We start from the raw sequence: 27,879 nt of genomic DNA, 5'->3' as shown, positions 1-27,879 counted from the left end.
TGAACAAAAGCACCCTAAACAGATGTCACAGAACATGTCCATAATAGGAGCCCACCATTCATGAGGTTCTGTGCCAAATCACATCTCAGTAGCTGTATGGCCACTTACACACGGTAGACCTTTGTGACAAGTAAAAATGGTAGCGGGTCCAGAAAAACAGAAGTAGTGCAAGTCTTCACATTAGGTTTCACTACCAGTTCTGATTTATAGATTCTGTTGTGTGAAAGGCTTCAGAGCATGAATGGAATAGGGCATTTATCCATCATATAAATCCCTACACCGGGTGCTAAACGAAGCAAAACTGTACTCAATCTTAATCCATATTGTGTGAATTGTATTTGCAGTATACAAACATAATGGAATAGTTTCTAGTTAAAAATAAAGCAAAAAAAAAAAAAAAAGATTATATTATGAGAAATTCAGCAGCCTTCTCATCTTTATTTTTCAATACCTCTGCTTGCTGCCAGTGGATGAAAGTTTACACATTTACCATATATCCAGAGGATGAAAGCCATTCAGACCCAATAAATCAAGCAACTGAAAAGTGCATACAACTGTGTCCTATCTAGTCAATGCTCAGTGAGTTTTAATTGTTTAGACTTTTGATCTGCTCTGGGATTTTCAGCCCAGTGATCAGTTTTCTTTCTATAATTGATCAAAAATCCCAGAACATGCAGAAGTTTATATGATGGAAACACAGGTTAGGCAGAGATTACACAACCATATAATCTCTCAACCGGGGGAATTGGATCAATTATGTAAATGACACTTGAATTAAACTCTGATCAGAGTTTGATCTGAGTGTCAGCTTAGTGTGATCAGACTCTTTCATATTATAGAATCTGAGCACAGGTGAGAAGATTGAGAACAAGATTTTTCCATTGTGGGAGTCCATGGTAATCGAACTGCACTCGGATGACATCAGAGTGCAGTCTGATGTTTTCCATGCACCCATAGACTGTCATGCTAGGTATGGGAAGAACCCAGTGTATGACGACGGGAAAAGGGGGAGTGGAGACCCCTAAGCAGATCTAACACCACCCTGACTCCCCTATTGTCCCTAAATAGGTTCTGCACCCATCGCCGAGCGGGATACCTTGGCCCTGTCTGACCCTAGAGCTAGGCCCTAGGTAGGGAGGGAAAGTGGTGAGCAATAGTCAGCCCCACTCCAACAAAAGACAAACCAGGGAAACAGACAAGGGGATACACTTAGCTTAGAGAAAACACCAGAGAGAACACTGCTACAATCCACAAAAGGAACTACAAGGAGAATCCAGACGACCGCCAGAACTCCAGACCTGAACAGAGGATATTACTCTATCACCAGCAAATCTCTGGAGAAACTGAGTGTATTTAAAGATCCAGCAAGGGTATGTTAATTAGCAGAAGAAGGTGAATATCACCCCTGGGTCCTAGAGAGGAAGGGATGATGAAAGGATCAAGAAGGTGTCTGCAAGGCCAAGCGCAATGATCTTCTACAGCCTGATTCAGAATAACTGTCTGTCAAACCTGACACACCCGTGACATAGACTTGAATGGGTGAGTATGATCCGATTTGAGCAGCAAATCGCATGTTGAAAATTTTTTGTCATGCTGAATTGCCAACAGAAAAAAACAGCTGATTAGCACTGCCCCAGAGAACATTTGTCCCACTGCGAGCCGATAAAAATCATCAGATCGCACTCGTCCAATGTATACGCTCGTGTGAGCGAGCCCTCACAATGTATCTTTTCTCACAAGACTCATATCAATTTCCTCAGCTCCCTCTGTTCTATAACTTGATACCTATAAATTGGTGACAGGTTTCCTTAAAATGCACCTATTTGGTCCTAAAAATCAAGTTTTACAATTTGGTTGCATTCAAAATTTTGCAATGTTTGGCTTCTACAGGCACCTTGTTTCCCTGCACATTAAACCTTGATGTCATTGATAGACATAAATCAGTTGCAAGGATAAAAAAAAAAAAAAAAAAAAAAAATACATATTACAATTTTAAGAAATTGATAGTTAAGTTAGAAACTTTGTAATTGGATCTTCAAAATCAGCTCACCAATGCTCAATGAGTTCAATTAGATGGGATGTCCAGACATTCAACATTGATAACCTATTCGCAGGCTAGGTCATCAATAGCAAATCAGTGGGGGTAAGACACCCAGTACCCCCTCCGATCCGCTGTTTTGTCTTTTTTGCTCCAGTCAGATGTAAGCACTAGAAATGGAACTACTGCTTGCAGCTTCAGTCAAAGTGTAGTGGCGCTTCTACACATTGGTTGGTGCTGCACAGCTTTTCTGCAGAAGAATAGCCAGCTACTCTATGAAAGGAGCTGCGCTCAGTGACTCCTTTCAATGTGTTTACATCCAGCTGATCAGTGGGGGCACCTGCTATCAGACCACCAATGATCTGTTACTGATGAACTATCCTGCAGATAGTTTAGCTTGTTCTGCTGCCAGTAATAGACAGTGCAACACAAAGGCTATAGAAAGTAAATGGTGCAAACTTTTTAATGAACACCTATAACAAAAAGGATTCTTAGCCAAAAATACATGCATTTAAGTAAGGAAAAAAATTGTCCCCCAAGGTGGACAATCCCATTTAAGGACGTTACATAACAAAAAAACACCACAACATGTCACACTTACCTGCAATATCCCATAGCTGAAGCCGGACCATTTCAGTATCCGACCACTGGACGACCTTCAGTGCAAAATCCACTAGGAAACGAAGGGTGCGTGTAATTAGAGAACACAAGACGCCGGATTGCTTTACAGTTATCTTACATTTGAAAAAGGGATTTTTTTTTTTTTTCACTCAATATTTATGGATTTTACAACATATCTAAGGCTAGGTTCATACTTTCACTAAAGAAAAGTAACGCCTGAAAAAACTGCTCCCATCATATTGATTTGTGCTGCCACAGAGGGCTTCTGCATTGTTTTGGGGGTTGATTACAAATAAATTATGCCAGGATAGAGGTAAAGCGCTGCAGACTATGTAGGCGCTATATAAATAACAATTATTATTATTATTATGCCATACTACTAACCTGGGCAAACACAAAACATTGGGCGCCTACAGCAGTTATTAACCCCTGTGGCATACATTGACTGTAGGAGAACCCCTGGATGATAAGCACAGGATCCACCATCACTTTCTATAGGTCCAGTAATTAGAAGGAGCAGACAAGCTCCAGCAATGTCACTCACCTCCCATGGTCATCTTGTACTCCTTCCCAAATACGTCATGGACGTACCTATTTAATAGTGAGGTCTTTCCGACAGTTGAGTCCCCCACAACAAGCACCTTAAATAAATAGTCAAAGCTCCCCATAGCTCCAGCCCCGCACTATGGACGCATCGCTGCGCACAGCTGGCACCCTGCTGCTGCCTGTGTGGACTGGGCACGGACTCAGCCTGTCATGTGAGGCTTTCCACTTCTCATGCGAGGAAGGAAAACTACACTTCCCAGCGATCACAGCGGCGGAAATACGCATTGTGGGCGGGGCAGCTGGAGAACCTATAAAAAGCTGTACACGCAGCGCTGTCAGAACAGTCCCCCCCACCACTGGGGGCGCTATTGACTGTTATGTGGTTCGGGACCGTTACGGACGCTTCCATTTGTCATTCATTTACTGACCAGCTCTCAGACAGAGGATTCCAGAAACGTTTTCCCGCCATTTCTGCTTCACACAAATACCCGTACGACTGAAGAGAAGTGTCCACTGAGCTTTCTTTTCTGTTTCTCTAAGACAATGCAGAGCTATTTTTGGGAGGATAAATGAAATGTACAGGAACTTTTTTCCCTCCACGGCAACTTATAGGAGTCCATGTCTTGCTTTTTCGGAGACCATTTAGAAAATGACAGCCCCTCCTGTCACATTTCCACAGTGACTGCTCCACTGTTTTATTCACTCATAGCTTGATATATCTCCATTGAGAAACACCGCAATTAATGCAACTCCAATGTCCGGCTGGCCTCGGCCTTCGCTTGGGATATGTTCACACTACCATTTTTATTTAAACAGCTTTGGGGTGGGTCTGCTTGGAAATGCATCTGAATAAGCCATTACTAAACTTTCAAAAAAAAAAAAAATACATTTCTATGAAAAATCAACTCGCTATTTATACATTTAGGTTTTTTTGTTTCTTTTTTTAGTGTCTTTTAACCCTTCCAGGTCGACAAAGATGCCAAACTGCTAACAGAAGTGGGCAAATCGTTCTTCGGGCGTTTTCCGCTCTAAAGACGCAACATGTTGCGCTGAGTTTTACGTGCAGGTTTTTTCCACATAGACTTAAATTAGATATGGAAAATCAATAGATAAAAAAACACATGCGTTTTTAGGGCGTTTCTGCGGTGTTCAGGCACCGACAAGAACGCATGTAATCCACACATGACGATCAGTAAAGTAGCCAACTACCAGCAAGTATCAAAACCAAAGCAGCTTTATTTAAAGCATAACATACCATCAAGAGACAAAAAACACCGCTTTAAAAATGCACGTATAAAAGTGCAATAACAAACGCAATAAAAAAATAAACAAGTAGCTTAATTTGCCAATAGGTGCAGGAAGTCTGCAGTATCAAAAACTCACCAAAAACCCATTGTCGGAACGTTGCCTTATGGTGCCAACCCCAGCAGTTGGTAGGAGACCTAATAGGGATAGCTTAATTTCGCTCCATGTGATTACTGAATGGATTGAGGTGTTCAGGTACTTTGCAGTCCACACTTAATTTACAATGAGCAATATGAAGATGTGAGACCTATGCATTATCACGGTTACCATCTTGAAAACCACATATTTAATTGCTCCTCTTTATTTCTTAGATCATGTGCCCTCATGCGGACAAGTATTTTTTAAAGCACAATTGCAGCAGGTTTTTTTTTAAAATAGAAGTCCCCTCCCCCGGTCATATACTCACCCTCCGGCGTCTTAACAGTTTTTGGTGCCACGCCGATCCTGCAGCACCATCTTGTGAGCGCAGCTTCTGAATGGCCGGAAGTCAGAAGCTACTTCACAAGCTCTCAATACAAGTCTATGAGAGCCAGAATGAGATTCTCATAGACTTGTATTGAAAAATGACCTCCATGCAGCTCCATGAAACACTGGAGCTGGCAGCAGGTCACTTTTCCCTGGCGCAGCAGTAAAAACAGATGAAAATGCCGGAAGGTGAGTATCAAGCAGGGTACTTGCATTTGAAGAGATGTTCCCACAAACAAAAGTTCACTTTAATCAATAGATCTTGGAATAATAATAATAATTTCCACAATTGGATGTATTTAAATAAAAATGTTCCTGTGCTGAGATAATCTTATAAATGTGCCCCTGCTTTGTACTATGTAATTGCCGGGTCTGACTGTGCAGGAACATGGTCTGATTATACCACATCTCCTGGGGAGGGGAGGAAGCAAAACAGACTATACAGACATTACAGCACTGGATCGCAGCTGATTTTTTCTTTGAAGTAAAACATTGTTTAAAAACAGGCAGTGAAATGTTTTACCTCACAGAAATAATCAGCTGTGATCTCCTGCTGTAATGTCTGAATACTCTTTTGCTTCCCCTCTCTGCTCAGGAGATGTGGTATGATCAGACCATGTTCCGTACAACTGTCAGACACAGCCATTACACAGGGGAACGAGTATAAGATTATCTCAGCACTGGAACATTTTATTTAAACACATTAAATTGTGGAAGTTATTATTCCAAGATTTATTGATTAAAATGAACTTTCGTTCGTGGGAAAACCCCTTTAACCCATTTCTGACGTTTGTGGTAATAGTACTTCTTTGTACCCGGGGCCTATTGGGCCAGAGACGTACTATTACTGCATATTGTGTAATGCGGTCCCACTACCAAAGTCACGGTGATCGCATTAGATTTCCGGAACCATCTCACCCCCTCATCCCAAACTCGCTATTCAACGGAGGAGGCATATGCTTTCCTTGCCTCCGACACAGACAGCGAGGGAGAGGATCTAACCTTTGTTTATTTTTCCGACTCCTCATAGACTTCCTCAGGTGCTGCTGAACTGCCACTCTCACGCTCCAGGAGAGTAGATGAACCAGCGCCCCCCCCCCCCCCACTGACCCCGTATGGACCTCGCCCCCCCAAAAGTTATGAGCCACTGATTCCTGATTTCGTGGTGGAATCAGGAATCAAATTTGACACCATCGGCCTCACAGAAATATACTTTTTCAAAGTTTATTTCTCTGAGGATTTTGTAAACCTCATGGTGGGCCAAACTAATTTATACGCTCATCAATTGGAACAAAACCCCTCCATCATTTTCTAACTGGTCTCCTGTAGACGCAGTTGAAATGATGACGTTTTGGGGCCTGGTCCTTCATATGGGGATCCTGAAGAAGCCAGAAGTTCGGCAATACTGGAGTGATCACGTTTTGAATAACACTCCAGTGTTCCGAATGGTCATGACCCGGACATGTTTTGGAGGCCATCCACAAGTTCTTGCATTACAATGATAACGCAAGGTGTCTTGCACGCAATGACCCGACCTTTGATCGCCTTTTCAAAGTTCTGCCGGTCATCGAGCACTTCAACAAGTTTGCTGAAGTGTACGTGCCCCAAAGGGACATCTGTGTGGATGAGTCCTTAATCCATTTTAAAGGGGCAGCTTGGGTTCCAGCAGTACCTACCCAGTAAGAGGGCAAGATACAGATTCAAGCTGTATAAACTGTGTGAAAGTACCTCAGGGTACACTCACAAGTTTACGAAGGGAAGGACTCCCGGATTGAACCCTCTGACTGCCCCCCTGCTCTGGGAGTGAGTGGGAAAATTGTGTGTGATTTGGCGCACCTAGTCCTTCTCTTCAAGTCCCTCTCTGCACGAGGTACCGCAACCTCCGGTACTGTCCGCAAAAATCAGAGAGGCCGCCCAAAGACACTAATTGGGCATATGCTCAGAAGGGGTGAGAACAGAGCCCAATGTAACGACCACCTGCTGGTGATCAAGTACAAGGACAAGAGGGATGTCCTTTTCTTGACTACCATACATGGTGATGGCAGCACCCTCAGCACTGTACCCCACTACACAGGTCGTCAAACCAGACTGTGTAGTGGGGTACAACAAGTACATCGGGGGGATTTGATCTCTCTGATCAAGTCCTCCAGCCGTACAGTGCTTTGGGAAAGGCCAAGGTGTGGTACAAGAAGTTGGCCGTGCACATCATACAGATGGCAATGCACAACGCTTTCCTTCTATCACAATGTGCAGGCCAGACTTAAACGTCGTACCTTCACTTCCAGGAGGTAGTTATCAGGGCCCTGGTATTTGGCAGTGGTGATGGAGCAGGCCCCAGTACTTCCAGAACTGAAGGACCTTGGATTGTACCAGGCCAGCATTTCCTGGAGGAGGTCTCTCAAATCGCAAAAAAAGGTAAGTCACAAAAGAGGTGCAGAGTGTGTTACAAAAGGGGAATACGCAAGGACACCACTTATCAATGAGACACCTGCCCCAACAAACCTGGCCTGTGAATGAAAGAATGCTTCAGAAGGTACCATACTTCCATGCACTACCGAGTTAATTTCTGACGTATGACAACTTGACGAACACTACACAACTGACGTAGTGTTCATCAGGTTGTCATACGTCAGTTTTGTAGGGTTTGTCAGGTTGTCCTACACAGTTGACTTATGACGCTACATTATAACGTTCACAAATCAGGTATCAGTTCCAAAAAGGGGACACTTGTTGGGCATTTCCACTGTTTAGGCACATCAGGGGCTCTGAAACTGTGTCATGACGCCCAAAGACCATTCCATCAAAGTCTGCATTCCAAAGCGTCACTCCTTCCCTTCAGAGCCCTGAAATGCGCCCAAACTGTAGTTTTCTACAACACATAGGGTATCAGCGTACTCGAGAAATTGCACAACAGATTTTGAGGTCCACTTTCTCCTGTTACCCTTGTGAAAAAATTTTTTATTAACATTTTTGTGGAAAAAGTGTTTGTTTATTTTTCACAAGTCAAAAGTATAATTTTCTGTGAAGCACCTGGGGGTTCATGGTGCTCACCACACATCTAGATAAATTGGTCGTCTAGTTTCCAAAAGGGGGCACTTGTTGGGCATTTCCACAGTTTAGGCACATCAGGGACTCTGATGGAATGGTCTGTGGACGTCATGTCGTGTTTGCAAAGTCTGCATTCCAAAGCGTCACACCTTTCCTTCAGAGCCCTGACATGCGCCAAAACTGTAGTTTTCTCCAACACATGGGATATCAGCATACTCAAGAGAAATTGCACAATAACTTTTGGGGTCCAATTTCTCCTGTTACCCTCATGAAAATAAAAAAAATTGCAGCTAAAAGATCGTTTTTGTGGAAAAAAAAAGTTTTTTCTCAATACGCCTTCCACGACAGCATTGGAGGATGTTGTCCACGCCCTATCGGGGGACAGGAACACAGAGGTTAAAAGCCCCTCCCCACCATCAATCCCCAGTGTTTTCCTGTCCCCCTTGTGGCATGGAGAGGTCCTGCAGTGCTGTCGGGCTGGCAGGCAGCATTGTATTAAATATACTTGCCGGGCAGCAGTCGGTCGGGGCGCTCCCTCCTCCCTCTATGCTGCACCCATTGGGACCGTCCTGGCTTCCTGCGCCCCATAGAGGGTAAAGCAAGCCGGGTGGTTTTCATGCCAGGGTCCTGCTTCAGCTCCCCGGCATCTCCTCCTTCCTCCGGCATTCTGGGCGCGCGCCGGAAGTGACATCGCAGGTCCTGTCTCTTCCGACCTGTGCGTTCCATGCTGGGATGCACAGTGTGGGCGATCCCAGAGTCAGCAGGCGCGGTCTGGGCGAGCACCAGGGTGACGTCACCGCAGGTCCTGCTTCCGGCCTGTGTGCTCCACACCGGGACGCTGATGTTTGAGCGCGTCCCAGGACTGGCAAGGCCCATATCGATCCGGATTAGCCCTCAAATGACTGGAAGGGGGAGGGGACTGAGGTTTCTTGCTGGGAGGCACTTTTTTTTCTAAAAAAAAACCTGCCTGAAGATGCCAAAGGTAAGGCTAAGGCTATCTCCACCATGGAGTGTGACAGATCCAGTATCTCTGCATCTGCAGAGCCCAGCACACCCTCGGCTACAGTGAGTAGTACCTGGGTGGTCACTAAGGGTTTATCTTAGCCTCTCCTTTAGATGACACTAGATCTCCCCTCCTAGTTACATGGGTCCCCTTCTCTTCCCCTTTTTCAGGAAGACAAGGCCCCCGCTTCTAAGAAGGATAAAAACCAGCCCCGTAGATGTGGCATCTGTGCTAAAAAATTGTCCTCGTCCTATAAGAAGAAGTTGTGCCAACCCTGTACAGGTAAAATAATTAAAGAAGAAAATCCCTCTCTAATTGAGAAGCTTAGATCTCTTGTTAAACAGGAGGTCCAGGTAGTTAGACAGGAAGTCCAACCTTCTTTTGCTGCACTGCCTGTCTACTCCTCCTCCAGGCCCTCTCCCCCTAAGAAGAGGAAGATCCAAGAGTTAGACTCAGATGTGGTCTCTATTGACGTTAGTAGCTCTGCCTCTGATTATTCTGATGAAATAGCATCCTTAGGGCTTGCCAAGAAAGTTGAAACCGAAAGATATTTTTCCTCGGACAACTTAGAAGAATTACTGGACGCAGTTAGAGGCACTATGGGGCTGGAGGAAGTTGAGGTCCCCTGCTCCGTTCAAGATGAAAGGTTTAGGGGCCTTAGATCAAAAAAGCAGACTGGGTTTCCTGTTCATGAGGTCATTAGAGATCTTATCCGACAGGAATGGGAATCCCCAGAAAACAGTCTAACCACCCCTTCGGAATTAAAGCACAGATTCCCGTTGGAAGGTGAAGAATTTGATTGGGACGTCCCTTAGGTGGACATCCATGTGGCAAGGGTAGTGAGTAAAACCTCACTTCCCTTTGAGGATTCATCCCAATTGAAGGATCCATTAGACCGAAAAATGGAAAGCGTCCTTAAAAAATCATGGGAAACCTCTTCTGCCTCTCTCAAAGCGAATATTTCATAGACTTGTGTGGCCAGATCCCTCTTCAAGTGGCTGGCCCAACTAGAGGAACATCTGTCTCAGGGCACCTCCAGGGCAGAGCCGCTAGACTCCATCCCTCTCCTTCAAAAAGCCACGGGCTTCTTAGCAGACGCCTCAGCTAAATCAGTCCAGATCACGGCTAGGGCAGCTGTCCTATCCAATACTGCTCGCCATGCACTGTGGCTCAAAACATGGAGTGGGGATGTCACCTCTAAGATTAAACTCTGTTCCATTCCATTTCAAGGGAAATATGTATTCGGGCCAGCACTGGATGATATCCTGGAGAAGACCTCGGACAGGAAGAAAAAAACTCTTCCTGAACAGAAACAAACTAAAAAACGGGAAAGTCTGGGCGCTGGAGCTATCCTAAGGGCGGCAGGGGTTGTAACATCCTTGTTCCCCAGCAAGAACACCAGCAGCAGGACAAGCAATGACTTGGGCCATGTAGGGGGGCATCTCTCGGATTTCTTTCCCCAGTGGCAGGCAATATCTTCCTGCCAGTGGATCCTCAATACCATCGGGGGGGGGGGTCTTCTATTGGAATTCGAAAGTCGCCCCCCTCAGGTCACGTCCCTTCCCTTTCGGGGGGCTTGGGAACTGCTATCAGTCAGTCTACAAAACCTGCTCAGAGTGGTGTCTCCGGTCCCCGCTGGCCAGGAGGGTACGGGTCACTACTCAAAAATGTTCCTAATACGGAAACAGTCCGGGACCCCACGCATCATAATCAACCTGAAATCCCTAAACCATCACATCAAATACAGGCGATTCAAGATGGAGTCCATAAGATCAACTATTCCCTTAATAGGGAAGGATTACATCATGGCAACCATAGACCTAAAAGATGCATACTACCACGTGCCAATTCATCCGACCCACAGGAAGTTCCTGCGCTTTGCGATTTTCAGGGACAACATAACAGAACACTACCAGTACAACGTACTGCCCTTCGGCATCTCTTCAACACCTTGGGTGTTTACGAAGATTATGGCAGAAGTCATTGCACTTATCCAAAAGCAAGGTGTCTGCATAATTCCATACCTGGACGACATGCTGATAGTCGCCCCCTCGGTGGGGATTCTCAATCTTCATGTTTCTATAACCTTAAAAACTCTTCGCTCATTAGGTTGGCTTCCGAACCTAAAAAAGTCGGAACTCCTTCCTTAGTCGAGGAGGAAATTCCTTAGGGTCTTGCTGGACTCCAACAGACAAATGTCCTTTCTTCCTCTGGAGCATCAAACAGCTCTCAGAACCAAGATCTCAATTTTCAGACACCAGGAGAATCCAACATTGAGAACGACAATGTCTGTATTGGGGTCGATGACTGCCTGTATCCAGTCAGTATCATGGGCTCAGGCCCACTCAAGGTCCCTCCAGGATCATATCCTAAAATCATGAGACAGACAAAGGGACTCACTAAACAAACTGACCAGGACCCCCAGTTGGGTAAAAGCTTCCCTTTCTTGGTGGCTAAGCACCCAAAGTATCCAGAGGGGGATTTCTTGGACCCAGGACCCTCTAATTACAGTAACTACCGACGCCAGTATATGAGGCTGGGGAGCCATGGTGGCCTAGACCCCTTTTCAAGGCAGATGTAGTCCCAAGGTCAGTGCCAGATCCTCCAACTTCAGGGAGCTGAAAGCAGTAGAAAAAACGCTCAGGGCGGCAGTCAACCTAATCCAGGGTACTCGCATCAAGATACTCTCGGACAATGTGACTACAGTTGCCTTCCTTCGTCATCAAGGAGGTACGAGGGTAGACAGCCTGAAACAAATCGCAGCTCGAATATTTTCCTGGGCAGAACAACATCTCCTGTCACTTTCGGCAATTCACCTGAAAGGCTCAAACAACATTCAAGCAGACTTTCTAAGCAGGGAAGACATTGAGCCAGGAGAATGGAGCCTGAATCCTCAAATATTCCAGTCACTGGTAGCAAAATTGGGTCTCCCCGAAGTAGATCTGTTTGCCAGTCGCTTAAACGCAAAACTTCCCCTCTTTTCATTGGACAGAAGAGACAATGCCATAAATTTGGACGCATTAGCCCATCCCTGGCATTTCAAACTGGTCTATGCGTTTTCCTAGTGGAATTCTAGTGGCCCCTCTGTGGCCCAAAAGGCCTTGGTTCAGCGCCATCACAGAACTTTGCCTGGATGATCCTGTGATACTTCCACCGGTCAACAACCTTCTCTCACAAGGTCCCCTATTTTACCCAAATCCTTGCAGCCTGGTTACTGAAGCGGAGATCTTAAAATCCAAAAGGTCTCTCTGAAGAAGTTATAAGAACTCTTCAACCAAGTAGGAAACCAGTAACCAATGCTATATACGGCTAAATATGGAAAAAATTCCTATCATGGTATGCCCCGGATATTCCTGACACCTCACACCCCAACATTCCTTGATTTTTTACAGAATGGATTGGAGTTGGGTCTCACACCTAGTACTCTCAAGGTGCAGATTTCAGCCGTAAGTTCCATATTCAACCAAGATTTGGCCTCTCACAGATGATCAAGAGAGTCATAACTTCGGCACTCAGACTTCACCCAAAAATTCAGTCTCATGTCCCATCCTGGAATCAACGTGGTGCTCCGGGATCTAACCCTCTCTCCCTTCGAGCCTCTATACTCCAGCACAATGCAGACTCTCTCTCATAAGACTGCCTTTTTAGTAACCATAACCTCAGCACGGAGAGTAGGAGAACAGCAGTCTCTCTCCATCAGAGAATCTTGCATGACTGTGACTGAAGATAGAATTACGCTTCGCTTGGACCCTTCCCTTCTCCCAAAGGTGGTTACGGATTTCCATCGTTCCCAGGAAGTCATCCTTCCCTCCTTCTGCCAGAAACCTTCTAATTCAAAGGAAGCAGAGTTCCATCTCTTAGATGTCCGCAGAGTTGTTCTTTATTATCTTCAACAGACTGAGTCTTGTATGAATAGATTTTCATCCAATCTCCAACACTCAAGGCCTAACAGAGGAAGGAAGGCAGCTAAATCCACTATAGCAAACTGGATTAAAAAGGCAATCGAGGAAGCCTACATCAACTAACAGATGGATCCACCGATCGCCTTAAAAGCTCACCTCTACCAGATCCACATCAACTTCTTGGACCAAAAGAGCGGGCGCTTCTACGGAACAGATTTGCAGGGCAGCTACATGGTCTTCCCTTCACACATTTTCTAAACATTATAGATTAGACTTATCGTCCATTAGGGATTTAGCCTTTGGTAGGAAGGTCCTACAAGCTATTGTCCCTCCCTAATAAAATATTGTTGGTATTCCTCCAATACTGTCATGGAAGGCGTATTGAGAAAATAGAATTAGTCCTTGCCGGTAATTCGGTTTCTAGAAGCCTTCGACGACAGCACGAATTTCTCTCCCTATGGATTCCATATAACGGTCAGGTAACCATTTTTTCCAGGTGATCTTGGTAAACACTGGGGATTGATGGTAGGGAGGGGCTTTTAACCTCTTTGTTCCTGTCCCCCGATCAGGCGTGTACAACATCCTCCAATGCGGTCGTGGAAGGCTTCTAGAAACCAAATTACCGGCAAGGACTAATTCTAATTTTTTTCACGGCTCTATGTCATGAACTTTTGCAAAACACTTGGGGGTTCAAAGTGCTCAACACACATCTAAATAAGTTCCTTAAGGGGTGTAGTTTCCAAAATGCGGTCATTTGTGGGGGGTTTCCACTGTTTAGGCACATCAGAGGCTTTTCAAACGCAACATGGTGTCTGCTGTCAATCCCAGCGAGTTTTGCGTTGAAAACGTCAAAGGGTGCTCCTTCCTTTCCGAGCCCTGCTGTGTGCCCAAACAATGGCTTTCCCCCACATATTGGGTATCAGCGTACTCAGGAGAAATTACACAAAAGCTTTTGCGGTTTAATTTCTCCTATTACCCTTGTGAAAAAAAAAATAATAAAAAAATTGGGGTCTAAAGTAAAATTTTTGTGAAAAAAAAAGTTAAATGTTCATTTTTTCCTTTCATGTTCAATTAATTGCTGTGAAGCACGTGAATGGTTAATAAACTTCTTGAATGTGGTTTTGAGCACCTTGAGTGGTGTAGTTTTTAGAATGGTGTCACTTTTGGGTATTTTCTGTCATATAGACCCCTCAAATTGACTTCAAATGTGATATGGTCCCTAAAAAAATGGTTTTGTAAATATTGTTGTAAAAATGAGAAATCGCTGGTCAACTTTTAACCCTTTTAACTTCCTAACAACAACAACAAAAAAAGTTTGGTTCCAAAATTGTGCTGATGTAAAGTAGACATGTGAGAAATGTTATTAATTAACTATTGTGTGACATATCTCTCTGATTTAAGGGCATGAAAATTAAAACTTTGAAAATTGCGAAAGTCATATCAAATACATTTTACCACTATTATGAAGTACAATATATGTCACGGAAAAACAAAAACAATCTCAGAATCAGTGGGATCCGTTGAAGCCTTCCAGAGTAATTACCTCAAAGTGACAGTGGTCAGAATTGTCAAAATTGGCCTGGTCATTAACGTGCAAACCACCCTTGGGGGTAAAGGGGTTAAACATATTGTCTCATATAATAGACACATGAATTATTTTGCACAATATTTATTGAAGTGACATATGGACACAAAATGTTTGAGACTCTTCCTTCTTAATGGCACAATGGTGATGTAATCACTGATTGTTAGCACATGAATAAATATAATCACTACTGTTTTATTTTGATTCTTGAGAAAAGCTCAGTGGAGCTGAAACGTTGCATGGGTTAATAAAAGGATCTTTCACTGAATGTGCCGCCTGACTCTCCATATTTATTGATATATTATACAATGTGTGATGCGTTTGAGAGCGAGGGATTCATATGAAATTCTTTGACAGGATCCCACAGATAATTTCTGTAAAATAAAAAATTGAAGGTAAACAGAGTTGCTATGGACCAACATTTGATCGCAGGGAATTAAATGAACTTCATTATCCACATTCCCAACTATACCAACATTTTTTCATTACCAAAAATTCATAAATGTTTGGATTCTTTAAAAGGGGAGAAATGTGATTAATATTTAAAAGGGTTTTATTTATTTTAACATTTTTCTAAATACCTTTATTTAGCAAAAGGCTGTGTGCCCACGATGCGTTTTTTAAGCGTTTCCGCAGTGGCAAAGACGCTGCAGAAACGCTTAAACGCATGGTAGAAGGCCTGCCATGTCCCCCAATGATAATCCGCATGTGCTGTGCACATGCTGCGGAAATTTCCGCTGCGGATTATCATTGCGGAAAAAAATGCAGCACTACCAATTATTTTGCGGAAGTGCTGCGTTTTCGCCGCCATTGACTTGCATTAGAACGCGCCAATTCCTCAAGACTGCATCTGTACTTGCGTAATTGGCGCGTTCTAATGTGCGGATGGTACCCGGGTGTGGAGGAGAGTCTCCTCCACACCCAGGTACCATTAAAAAGCTGTAAAATAAAAAAAAATATATGTAAAAAAAAAAATTGTATACTTACCTTCTGGCGGCCCGCACTGCGCTCCTCCTTGCTTCCCGGCACTTCGCGATGGAATGAAGGACCTGCGCTGATGTCAGAGTCATGTGACGGGACACGCGACGCTGATGTCGGCAGGTCCTTCACTCTACCGCTGCCGGGACCGAGCGAAGCAAGACAGCGCGGGCCATCGGAGGGTAAGTATATATTTATTTTTTTATTTTTTGACATTCTCCCGATCACACTATATAAATCCATGCCTTTTGCATGGATTTATATAGTGTGACCAAGTTGTCAAGAACTTTCCAAGTGATGCTAAAATCGCTTGGAAAGCGCTTGACAACCCACATGCAGAAATGCAAGTGAAGAACGCTTCACATCTGCATGTCCCTGTCAGGAAAAACGCATGTACAATCCACATGCGTTTTTTTCTGCCAGGGAGATGCAGAAACGCTCAGGAAAAAATCCTGAGCATTTCTGCATCGTGGGCACATAGCCAAAAGGTATGCTTTATGCAGTGCACTCTAATCAGGATTTTAAAGATGGCAGCTTCCATCTCGCTGTGTGCAGTCATCCCAGGACAGGCTAAGTGAAGAGAAGAAAGACAGACACTCCCTGCATGCTACTAAAACTGTCAAGCTGACTGAGATGGATGTTCATTCGATCAGTCAGCTAAAGAAAGGTGTATCTTCTCCCTTAGTCCAGCTCCTCTCACTGTCGTGTCAGGTTGACTGAAAAGAGGAATGCTCTGACCACTAGTACTGTCTCGAGCAGATGTTGTTTACAGAGCCTGTCCTATTGAGTGTTCACTAAAATCTAGGATGGGTGTACGAGGAGTTATGGCAGCTGCAGTCTTTAAAATTCTGACAGAGTGCACATTATAAAGCATACCTTTTTGCTAAACAAAGTATTTAGAAAAAATGTTTTATATTTAAATGTGTATTTAATTTATAACAATTCTCAATGAACTCCTTTAAAAGGTCGCTCAATAATTTTAGAGATAAGACTTTTAGTGAAAATTGCTGTACTTATATTCGATACGCCATAGATTCGTTTTAGTTAAATTGGAGGCTACATTGATCAAATGACTCTCCTAGTTCCAAATGATGTAGAAGAACTGTACAATACTATCCCTCATAATGTTGACCTTGTGGCAGTTGAATACTTATAAAGACCAGACTTAGACACTTCAATCGCCATGATGCATTTGTTTTGATACTACTAAATTTCATCCTAAATGTACAATTACTTTTTATTTGACCTCCGGTGCCACCACCAGCTCAGGGGCAACACAACGGGTAGACCTTGTACTCCCACATAGGTGAAACTTCTGGACTAGTGGGAGGCAGGGGCATACATTGAAATCATGGGGCAGTATAGCAGAAGTTCTAATTGCCCCCCCCCCCCCAAAAAAAAAAATATATATATTAGGCGGGGTCACAAAAGAGCACATCTCAGAACTTTGCAGCCTTTACAAAGTAATTTTCCTCCTACTGCAGCCCTACATTCCCCTTTCATTGCACCTATAAAGTATGCCAACAAAAGTGCCCCACAAACACTGTATGATACGACCACAGTGAATTCCTCCACATGCACAGTATGATAACCCAACTGTACCCCCCTAAACTCCCCCGGCAAAGTATGGTGGCCCAACACAGTATGATCCCCCAACTGTGACCCTCAGACAGCCCTCCAAGCAGTATATGGCCCCCACTAGCCCTCCAAACAATATAATGGCCCCCACACACCCCTCCACACAGTATGATGGTCCCCACACAAACCTTCATACTGTATAATTGTTTGCACATAGTATAATGGCCCCCCACATAGACCTCCATAAAGTATAAAGGCTTCCACATAGCCCTTTAAATAGTATAATAGCCTCCATATAGCCCTCCCTCCAAATAGTATAATGGGCCCCACATAGCCCTCCATGTAGTATAATGCACCTCCCATAGTCCTCCATATAAAATAATGCACCTCCCATAGTTGTCACAGGTGTGTCAGGTGTGACTGACAGTCGCTCTGCATCCGGCTGTAGAAGGTCACTGCGCTTGGCATTGCAGATGCCCTCCTGATCCTCATCTCTGCAGTATAGTTATATCCTTTTCCCTTTAAGACACAGCCGCTACCTCCACCTTCTGCTGCTGATTGACACACCCTTGCTTCGTAATTAAAAACTCTGTTTCTCCAAAGAGTTGCCAGTGATAGCTCTATGTACCTCTGTCTTGGGAGTACTGGCAGTCGACTAGTCTCATCTTTGGTGCCCTTGGAGGACAGTTGGAGTTCTCTCTGGTGTCTGCTTAAGCTAAGGGTATCCCCCTTGTTTGTTTACCTTGTTGTCTTTAGTTTGTAGTGGGGCCTGACTAGTGCTCACCCCATCCCTTCCCTATCTAGGGCCAAGCTCTAGGGACATTCAGGGTTTAGGTTCCTTCTCGGCGATAGGGTAGTCAGGGTGATATTAGATCTGCCTAAGGTTCTCCACTCCCCCTTTCCCTAGTTGTTGGGTTCCCTTCCTCCTCTTCCCATAGTTGTACACTTATTCCTTCCCTCACCTTGCGTGACAATAGTCCTTCCATATAGTATAATATACCCCACAGCCCTCCATATAGTATAGTGCACTCTCCATTGTCTTCCACATAGTGTAGTGCACCCCCCATAGTGCAACCCTTTGTTTTATCTCAATATGAACAACATGGGGTTCAAACTTTGTTTGGAAACAAGAACCCATAGATTATGATTGACAAATCAAGGAATGACAAAGAAGGGAAGTTACAGATAACAGCCTTAAAGGGAACAGGACATCAACAGAGGTTTCCTTTAACTGATAGAGCCAACATCCCAAGAACTTCAAGAGAGGTGTCCCCGAAAGACAGTATCTGCAGGACCGCAGAAACGGTTGTTCCATTCTGAGTATGACTGATAAGATCTCTTGCCTAATAACAAGTTCCAAAAAAATGGTTATCCCTTCTCGCTCTTGTACAAGGCAAAAATGCCAAAACAAGGACTAGACAACCACTTATATCCAAACAGGACACTTCAAAACAGCAAATTAGGGTTATAGGAATATATGACAACCAGGCGGGGATTATAAAAATATTACATAAACACTGACCTATTCAAAGGGCCGATCCCGAGTTACAGGATATAACAGCACAATATCCAAAAGTAACTTTTAGAAAGGGTTGATCCTTTGGGGCATCAACTGGTGCATAGTCACTATGAAAAACCTAAAATCTATGAGCACATGACTGGAGAGAAAGATAAAGGCTACATCTAGATGTGGCAGATGCAAAGGGAGTTGAAGGTACGTGTGAGTAAACAACTAGGGGACTTAAAACGTAAATAAATATATGTCAATTGTGAAACCTGATTAGACAAATTCCCAAAAACATGTTAAAATCGGCCACATTAACACACATAGGTATGCGTGTGCCCAATACGACTCCATCAATCACAAAAAGAAAGTGGAGAAACTTGGAGCGGTTTTAGAAAAAAATATAACAATCTTTATTAATAACAGGCAAGTACAAATAACAGACAGTATAAAATCCGTGTGCAGTAGAATAGTGCAATGATAACCCCCAATTACTGACCAGCTGGGAATTTAGAAAAATAAGAAAAACAAGGTTTTTAAAAAGGGGGGGGGGATACAGTGCTGCTCACCATTATTGGCACCCCTTTATTTTTTTCAGAGACTGTACAATATCTTCAGAAATAAATGGAAATGTACCAGAGTTATATCCTCAGGATTCTTTAATACGTGGTCCAAAGTAATACAACAATAAAACATTGAAATTGCAACATGGAAGATGAAAAACAAAGAAAAAAAACAGAATAAAAACCGCATATGCAGCAATAAAGGCACCCCTACTTGGTTGCACACCCTTTGGCATTGCTGACAGCCTTTAAACGTTTCTTGTAGCCATCTATAAGCTTCTTGCACTTTTCTGCTGGTATTTTCTCCCACTCTTCCTTTGCAGTTTGTTCAAGCTCTTGAATGTTTGCAGGGTTCTTTTTCCCAAATGGCTGATTTCAGTTCACCCCAAAGATTTTCAATGGGATTGAGGTCAGGACTAGTGATGAACAAGCATGCTCAGGTGTTTTCCAAGTATCTTTGGCATGCTCGATTGTCACTTAGTGTGCATGATTTGCGACTGACTGCTTTACTACATGTGAGGAATGCCTAACAAACAAGCATTCCTCACATGTATTAAAGCTGTCAAATAGTCACAAATCAGGGACACACAGCGACTCAAACATAACTTTCGAGCACACCGCAAATACTCGGCGAGCACCCGAGCATGCTCGCCGAAAGGGTTAACAGAACATGCTCGCTCATCACTAGTCAGGACTCATTGCTGGCCATTAAAAAAAAAAAAGTCAATTTTTTCCTTTCAATTATTCCTGTGTATTTTTGGATGTGTGCGCTTTGGGTCATTGTCTTGCTGGAGGACCCATGATCTTTGACTCAAACCAACTTTTGTTATACTGGGTATTATAATTCTGATTTTATGATTCCTGTGATATGGTCACGGCCTCCAGTACCAGACGCAACAAAGTAACCCCACAGCATTAAGCATGGTGGAGGATCCATAACTGTTGGTCAGGTGTCCTTACCCTTATTAGCTTCATTGCACCATCTGTAAATAAACTGCTGCAAACAATTTGCATGGCCAAAAGGCTCTGTTTCATCTGTTTACAGAATGACAAACCACAATCCTTCTGGGAAAACAATGTACTCTTTGGCAAAGATCAGTCATTCCTTTTTATGTCTTTTCTTCAGCAATTGTTTCTTCTATGGCCTTTGCCCATAAAGCTCTGCTTGGTTTACTGTGCAGCGCATGGTACTTATTGAAACCATGACCCCAGACTGTTCCAGGTTGGCCTTGAGGTCGTTTGAATGTTTGACAGAGTTTATGTTCACCAGTCACACCAAGCTTTGAAGAGATCTCTTATCAATTTTCCTCTTTTGCCCAAATTCAGGGAGGTTCTTGACAGTTCCATGCTTGCCAATCTTCTTAATAACATTGAGCACTGTTGAAACTGGGATACCAAAAGGTCTTTGGAGATGGCCTTATACCCTTTGGAAGTCGTGTTTGCCAATAGCATTTCTGATGTCCTCAGACAGCTCCTTTGACTTCACCATTTGTGACAAAAGAACAGGGCCTACCATGTGGCTTTTAAACCATTGAAATCATCATTCATTGGCCAATTCATGTCACATGGGCACCGACAATCACAGGTGAATCTCTTGAGATGTACCGCAGGCGAGTCAAATTGTGTTTCCAGTGACACAACAAGCTTTAGGTTTTTTATTTTTCCCTCCCATTGTTTTTAGTTTTTAAATTATCGCTTAGCATTTGCTCTTTTGTATTTAACAATTGTGCTCCATATAAAAAAAAATTATTTCACTTAATGTGGAATACCTCCTGAAAAAAATGAATTATGTACTTAACCCTCTGTCAGGAACAACTGATCTGACAGGCGCAGCTCACTTAGTTTCATTTCTCTATTTTCGGTGGTTTGTCTGGGAAACACCCTGTACCAGTACCTTCCTAACTTTAAAGGCTGTGTGATTATGTGTATTCTCATTTATTACATTCCTATTAAGGTAACTGATCACTTTTAGAGCATTGAAATTTAAAAAAAAAAAAAGAAAAAAAAAAAAAAAAAAGGAAAATATAGCCAATTTTCTAGCCTGTGCCTGACGGGCACAATGCCCCTAAACTCGTTATGAAACATATTGCCCCTGACTGAGGGTTAAACTTCATGGGTGCCAATAACAATAAGTAGGACTGTATATACAGGTGGTGTCAGGACATAATACACAGCTTTCTGAAATGCACTACAGGCACTGGAGGAAGATGGTGGTATTTGTTCATACATGAAAAAAAACAAAAAACAAAAACTGGTGATCTGTTCCCTTTAAATGAACAAGGCATTCTTTGCTTTTTGAGCCCTATAGGCTTTTGTTGCAGCCAAAGAAAAAAAAAACCCAAACCAGACGTGCACAGCCCATAGAACAAGATTGGAGTACGATCCAATGTTTTGTTGGATCGCACTTGGACTGAAATTACGGCCATGTGCACGAGCTACAATGGTGAGATTTTTTTCTTTCCACTTTTATCACTCTGGGAACGCTCATCACTTGTTCCCTTTTATCCCTGATTATAGTTATTCTTATGCATTTCTTTTGTAATATGGTCCAAGGGCCACACTGCCATAGTAAACCAATCCCAAGGGCTACCAATCCCCCCCCCCCTTCCCCCAGCAGAAGCTCACCAAATCATCCTCAATCTCAAATCTCTACATTGTGCCACTAAGTTTTAAACATGGCCATAAAACATTGTCTATTACTACATGTATAAGATCAGAAACTCTGTCAGTACATGAAGACAGACAGACACTTTCCAAAATATCCCACCCACACTGCCCCCTTCCCCCCCATACTCCACAGTATAGGGCCCGCATGTTGTGCAGCCTGGTCCAACATAAGATATGCATAGTTTAAAAATGCAGTAAAGCCAGTTTTTTTTTTGCCAGCAAAATGGACAAAAGGTGTATTTAAATAACTTTATTTTAGTAAATATCTTTAATTTTCATAAACAAATAATTTAAATCCATTTCAATACAACCCAATATTTGTATGCAAATAAAATGCTCCCGCCAAATTTCAAGAGGCAGCAGTTTTCTAAGGAACTATATTCACTGGCAAGAAGACCCAATTCTACAGGGGTACCAAAAGAAACAAACAAAACAAACAAAAAAAAAAAAAAAAAAAAAAAAAAAAAACACCCTCATGAAATCATAAATCCATAGTGTGGCTTCTGGAAATAAAAATCGCAACAAGATACAATATAATCAGATTGCACTTATAAAATGTACAATTGATACAAACATTCAGTGTTCATAAAGAAACAGAAGATGCTTTGGTTCAAACATTGCAGCACCTCAGTGATCCATTATATAGACCACAGTGACCGGAAGTAAACGGGTTCACTAACAGGTTTAATAAAGATACTAATGGGCCTTCTTCACACACCTTTTCCCAGATTTTCTTTTTTGCTTATAAATATATTGTCTCTATTGGGTTTTATAATTCACTTAAATGAGCCTGTCAGCTTTGTAACAAAAAACAAAAACAATTAATATATACTCTGAGTAGGCCATCAGTCGCATGATAACAGAGTGCCCACTGTGTGGTGAGCAATTACTTAATGAGTGATCTGCACAGCCCCAATAACTGGAAACGAGCAGATGCAGGAAGAATATAACTTCATTTTCTCCCTGTAATGGCTCTTCCAGTTAGGCAGCCGAACAGGTTTAAAAAAATACTGTATTTATGCAACAGTTTTTATTTAGAAGCTAGATTAAAAGGGAATCTGTCATTAAAAATTACCCCAAAAAACACTGACCTCTGGCAGTCTATCCCCAGACAGACACCTATACCAGCCTAGAACTGCTCCTTCATAGAGATTTCCATATAGAAGCCATTCTTTAAATGGGTTTTTCCACTACTCAGACAACCTCTTCTCAATCCCTATATCCCCCCCCCCCCCCCCCATGTAAATGTAACAGCTTATACTACCCTCCGATGCAGGTACCATTCCAGCGATCTCAGAGCCTGGGGCCCAGCCAATTGGTAGCTGCTTCCCTCCCACGTCCTTCAGACGGAACTGACACGCGGGAGAAGTGATCGCTGCTGCTGCTCTGACTTCCTTCAAATATCAGTTTTGTCCGGAAAAAAAAAAAAAAAAAAAAGTGAAGCAACCACTGATTGCTGTGTCATGTGAGCTCTGCAGTCAACGTCACGCAAACCCTGGGAGACCAGGCGCGGACATTGTTGGAACCGGACAAGAGTATAGACTGTTATTAGTTTACATTGGGAAATCAGTGATTGAAAAGGGGGTTTTCTGATTAGTCGACAACCCTTTAAAGAAAGTTTCCAAGGGTGGAAACTAATAAGACAGTTGCCAATTTAAGACAAATTTAATGAAAAAAATCTTAGGGGTGTTATGAAGTTATAAAAATTTTTTTTTGTTCCTGACAAATAATCCAGACAAAGCATATGAAACAATTACAAAAGGGGATAGCCATGTTTAATTTTTACTGTGAAAACCAAAATGCTGCAAATTACGTTAGTGAAGCACATGAGCGGTGACAATCCAGAAAAGGAAAGTACTAAGTGTTTGTGGGAATTGATATTAAACTAATGTAGACTCCTCATCATAGAGAGGGAAGCTGCTAGAAAATTAGCAGAAATTGGAAGCAATCTTCTGGCAAAGATTCAATAGCAGATATTATGGTGATCAAAATATACATGTGCATTATATCCTATGCAGCAGTGTAATTTCCACATTTCATTTACAGGTTTTAAAGCAGGATATTGGGGTAGAGTCTGACATGTGCAGCTATTATCAATAATCTTGAAAACCCAAGTCCAATTACCAGTATTACCTTGTGCCTCTCTGATCACACTCTAAGATAGAGGGGACGTAGCAAATTACAGCTGTCACAGGTGGTTTAAATGCTCAGTGTATTTATCAGGTAAGGACCTTATAGCGCCCCCAACAGACAGGCAGTATACACAATGAGATGACCATATATCCTCTGCTGAAGCTGAATGCAACAGATATTTGTTCTAGGAGCCAAAGCAAACAAATAATTCTTCGTAAAGCAATCGTGGAAATTTCCCCAATTTCAATAATTCCAGGAGCAATTGCACTTTTTGAGAACAGATACACATGTACAGACTTCGCTAATCAAATTACGACAAGGCAATTCCACAGATGCTCCATTGTAGAAGAACCGTGCTGCAGCCAAAATTTCACAAAACCTAACGTTTTGCGCCTCTAGCCACACTTAAGTACTGGTACCTACTGGCAAACGTCAGTCCAAAAATGACACGCAGGATGGGTCAACACTGAGATGGTACGGCAAGTTTATAAATGCATCAGTCATGGCAAAATATGTCATATTGCTTGCATTTCTTACAACAGTCTATTTAAGCTTTGTGTGCAGTACTGCATAGTGTTCATTGTGCATAGTTTGTTTTTTTGCTTTTCTTATATACATATTCCTCCTCTGTACATGGGTGTAGTAAAAAAAAAAAAAAAAAAAAAAGTGCACATTTAAATTACACCAGAATGCTCCATGTTCACATGACGCAGATTTTCTTTTAAAAATCCTTAGCAATATGCAGTTAAGTGGTCCACAAATGAGTTTTACTTACCGTATCCACATGCTGTTGGGTAGAGAGAAGCTGCAAATTTACAAGTCTGGAGCATTCTCTAAGCCACCACAGATTTGTTCTAGATATCATAGGGACTTATCAAGGAGGAAAACTAATTGCCAAACCCGCAAATTAATATCCGCTACATCTGAACATCACCTAAAACGGCCACAAAGACAGCACATTTAAGTTTTAGATAGTGAATGAAAAGTAGTGATTTTCTATTCACCAGCATTGCACTTCTCTAGAGGTTCATTTACAGGTGTGACACTGCACACATGGCAAAATACTGCAATGGTTAAAATACTGAACTGTGTGAACCCGGCCTCATCTGATGGAGAGCTGTGTGGCACAAGGAGTCCCCTGTGTATTTGTACTAAGTGGCTGCAGGGACTATGCGCAAGAGATATTCTAGATAATCAGAGATTGAAAAACCAAAACACTATGAAAACAGAGACCTAAAGGAGGTACAGTAGGGCCCATGCACCTCTGAGTGCCTATGCATAACAGGGTGTTGTCCAGAATTAGAAAAACATGACTGCAATAAACACACCACATTACCAGTTCCACCACAGTACTACAATACCATGCATAGCTTGTAGAATGATGTGCCGTAGGTTTTGGAATACAGCAATGTTTTTCTGATCATCAATAACCACTTTAAAAGTTGAATACAGATGCGTGTATGATGCCCAAAACTAAATTATGTCCAATCAATATGCCAGTATAAGTTTTTCTTCATAGATCTACAAATGTGACAAACTCCCCTCAACAACATTGATCTTTTTGTGAAGGCATTGCTCTTGGAAACACGGCCCACTGCCCACGACATTGTGTATAGATTTCCCAGTGACGTTCATTGTTCACAACACCATTTCACAAACGTAAACACCTTGAGAGTCTCTTGGCTAGCTCTTCCACCTTTACAAGCATACACCAAAAAAAAAAAAAAAAAAAAAAAAAAAAAGCGTGTCCTCTCTGCAGTTAAGAATACCCAACGTTAAAGTAAAGACAACTAGTGCCTTAAACATGCATATTGGGACGACAGGAGGACTTAGGAGGGGGCTCAGAGGCAGGTCCAGCTGCATACGTTGGGGATTCGTGCCTTTCTGTGCAAAACAAAGCTGCTTAAAAGTAATTTAGCACATCTTTAACAAATGTCAATGAGAACTAGATTTATAGGTTTAAGAATTGCACTTATTTCTATTCCGTCTCCAGTTCATCCAAGCCATATAATGGTCCCCACGCTGTGTACTCCAAGCAGGCAGACATTCAGTCTCCCACATCAGTGTCACGGTCTCCAATTAGCCAAAGTACATGGAAACTAAGGGCAAGCAGCCCAGTACCCAGGAGATCCCCCAAGGCTGTGAGATAGGGAATTGAGAAGTTGTCGGGATCCATTCCTCTTCCCCACATCCAATGAACCATCCAGTCTGCAATGTACAGGAGAACTAGAACCTGCAGAAAACAAGCATAGAAGAAATCACTAATTCGAGAAATAGAGTTTTTTTTTTTTTTTTTTAAACCAAGAAAAAACCAAACAAACAATTGTATATCTATGAATAAAAAGTAGGAACATAAGTTATTGGTTCAAAAATAAAGAGGTATAATAATTTCCTGGACATCTTCGACATTGAATTTGTGCATAATAGAGGGGAATGAGCACAAATTCCATATCTTATTCCCTGTACATGTTAGGCAGGGAATAAACGCAGAATATGAGCAGATTACAGGGGAATGAACACATTCCATATAAATAGATGTCCATTGTTCTCCTTGTGCTTAAACTTTTAAAAAGTCGGATATTGCCGGTTTCAAAGCTGCACATATTCTGCACAGGGAACGCAATGTAATAGTTATATGGGAGGGGTGTTCATCCCCTTGTTGATACGTTGTCTTTAGGCACAGGAAACCTATTATAGTTCTCCTTTTTGTTCAATTTTACGATACTTTTTTGTAAAAAAAAAATAAAAAATTGTGTCCATGAAAATTTTTTTTTAGTAGAAAGGGGTTTTCCCACAAAAGTACAATTTAACAGATCTTGGAAAAAAAGTTCCACAATTGGATGTGTGCAGGAACATGATCGGCACATACCACAGCTAATATCCACGCAAAAGAAAAGACAGACATTACAGCATTGGATCGCTGCAGATTCTTTTCGTGAAGCAAAACATTTTCCTGCCTGTTTTTAAGCAAAAGCCGAGATCCTTAATCAGGAACAGACATTTATAGGACATTTCAGAACTTTAACAAATTCTTCTGAAAACATTTACAGCACATTCTGCATTGAACTACTATACCCAATTTATTATACATTTTAGGAGTCGGTCCATTTTATACCGACTCCACGACACACTAACCTGGAGCAATGCTGCCATCATGTAGAAGACCATGAAAATCAGCGTCATTGTTGTGTGTCCACCTTTCATTGAGTTGATAGTGTACAAGAAGACCAAATGGCCTGGTACCACTAAGAGGAACAACACACGGGCTGAACGAGAGTTGACATCTGTGCATTGGCAAAGAAATATGTCAGGGAAAATACAAAACAGCGTGTGCCAATATCCTGATCAGATTAATGCATATATATCATTATTCATTATGCCTTAGGTTTATCTTTTGTGCTCTTCATTCCTTTAAAATGCATTTGACAAAAACTGAAAAAAAAAAACCCAAAACTGCAGTACACAGGAATTGACACCAAGGGTCACATGTGATCTGCTTCAAGTACAAACACAAGTGTACTACTGATGGTAACCCAATAGCCACACCTTGTAATATTGAAAGAAACGGAAATACTCCTGTGGTCCAGGCAGCACTCTGCTCTTTATAGAAAGACCTACTGAGAGAAGATGCAAAGCAGGTCTGCAATATTAGAGATATTACAGAATATCCAGAGAACAGATGGAGTCTCTAGTTTTATAGATGGCTTACATGTCACTATTAAATATGTATTTAAGTTTCCAGTATTGATCTGATAGTCATTTTATATCATTTGGCCAATGCACACATGTGGCTCACACGACGTTTTGGCAGTATTAAACAGTCACATGCAGATAGATCTTCATGATGATCTGTCCAATTGAAATAGACAATGAATAATACAGATAAAGAAGAGGAAAAAAATAAAATTAAAATCTTTGACACAGGTTTTAAATAACCCTACCA

At 42.3% G+C, this 27,879-nt stretch overlaps 2 protein-coding genes across 3 annotated transcripts in view; both read right to left on the bottom strand.

The window, feature by feature from the left end:
• RAB29 (RAB29, member RAS oncogene family) overlaps positions 1-3,483 on the bottom strand; it is a 45,308-nt gene extending 41,825 nt beyond the window's left edge. The window contains exons 1-2 of the mRNA XM_073666951.1: positions 3,204-3,483; positions 2,640-2,711 (exon numbers count right to left, since the gene is read on the bottom strand). Of these exons, the coding sequence (XP_073523052.1) occupies positions 2,640-2,711; positions 3,204-3,327 (196 nt within the window). The 5' untranslated portion in view covers positions 3,328-3,483. The remainder of the gene's footprint in view (positions 1-2,639; positions 2,712-3,203) is intronic.
• Positions 3,484-23,033: 19,550 nt separating this feature from the next.
• SLC41A1 (solute carrier family 41 member 1) overlaps positions 23,034-27,879 on the bottom strand; it is a 42,067-nt gene continuing 37,221 nt past the window's right edge. For both annotated transcript variants that reach the window (XM_073666949.1, XM_073666950.1), the window contains exons 10-11: positions 27,072-27,220; positions 23,034-26,169 (exon numbers count right to left, since the gene is read on the bottom strand). In XM_073666949.1, coding sequence (XP_073523050.1) covers positions 25,984-26,169; positions 27,072-27,220 — 335 coding nt within the window. In that variant the 3' untranslated portion in view covers positions 23,034-25,983. The remainder of the gene's footprint in view (positions 26,170-27,071; positions 27,221-27,879) is intronic.

This window comes from Phyllobates terribilis, unplaced genomic scaffold, assembly GCF_046119375.1.
Source record: "Phyllobates terribilis strain yellow unplaced genomic scaffold, ASM4611937v1 Scaffold_2__4_contigs__length_985480577, whole genome shotgun sequence".
Taxonomy (NCBI): Eukaryota; Metazoa; Chordata; class Amphibia; order Anura; family Dendrobatidae; genus Phyllobates; species Phyllobates terribilis.
Note: the sequence above shows the minus strand (reverse complement) of the source record. Positions and strands in the feature narration are given on the sequence as shown.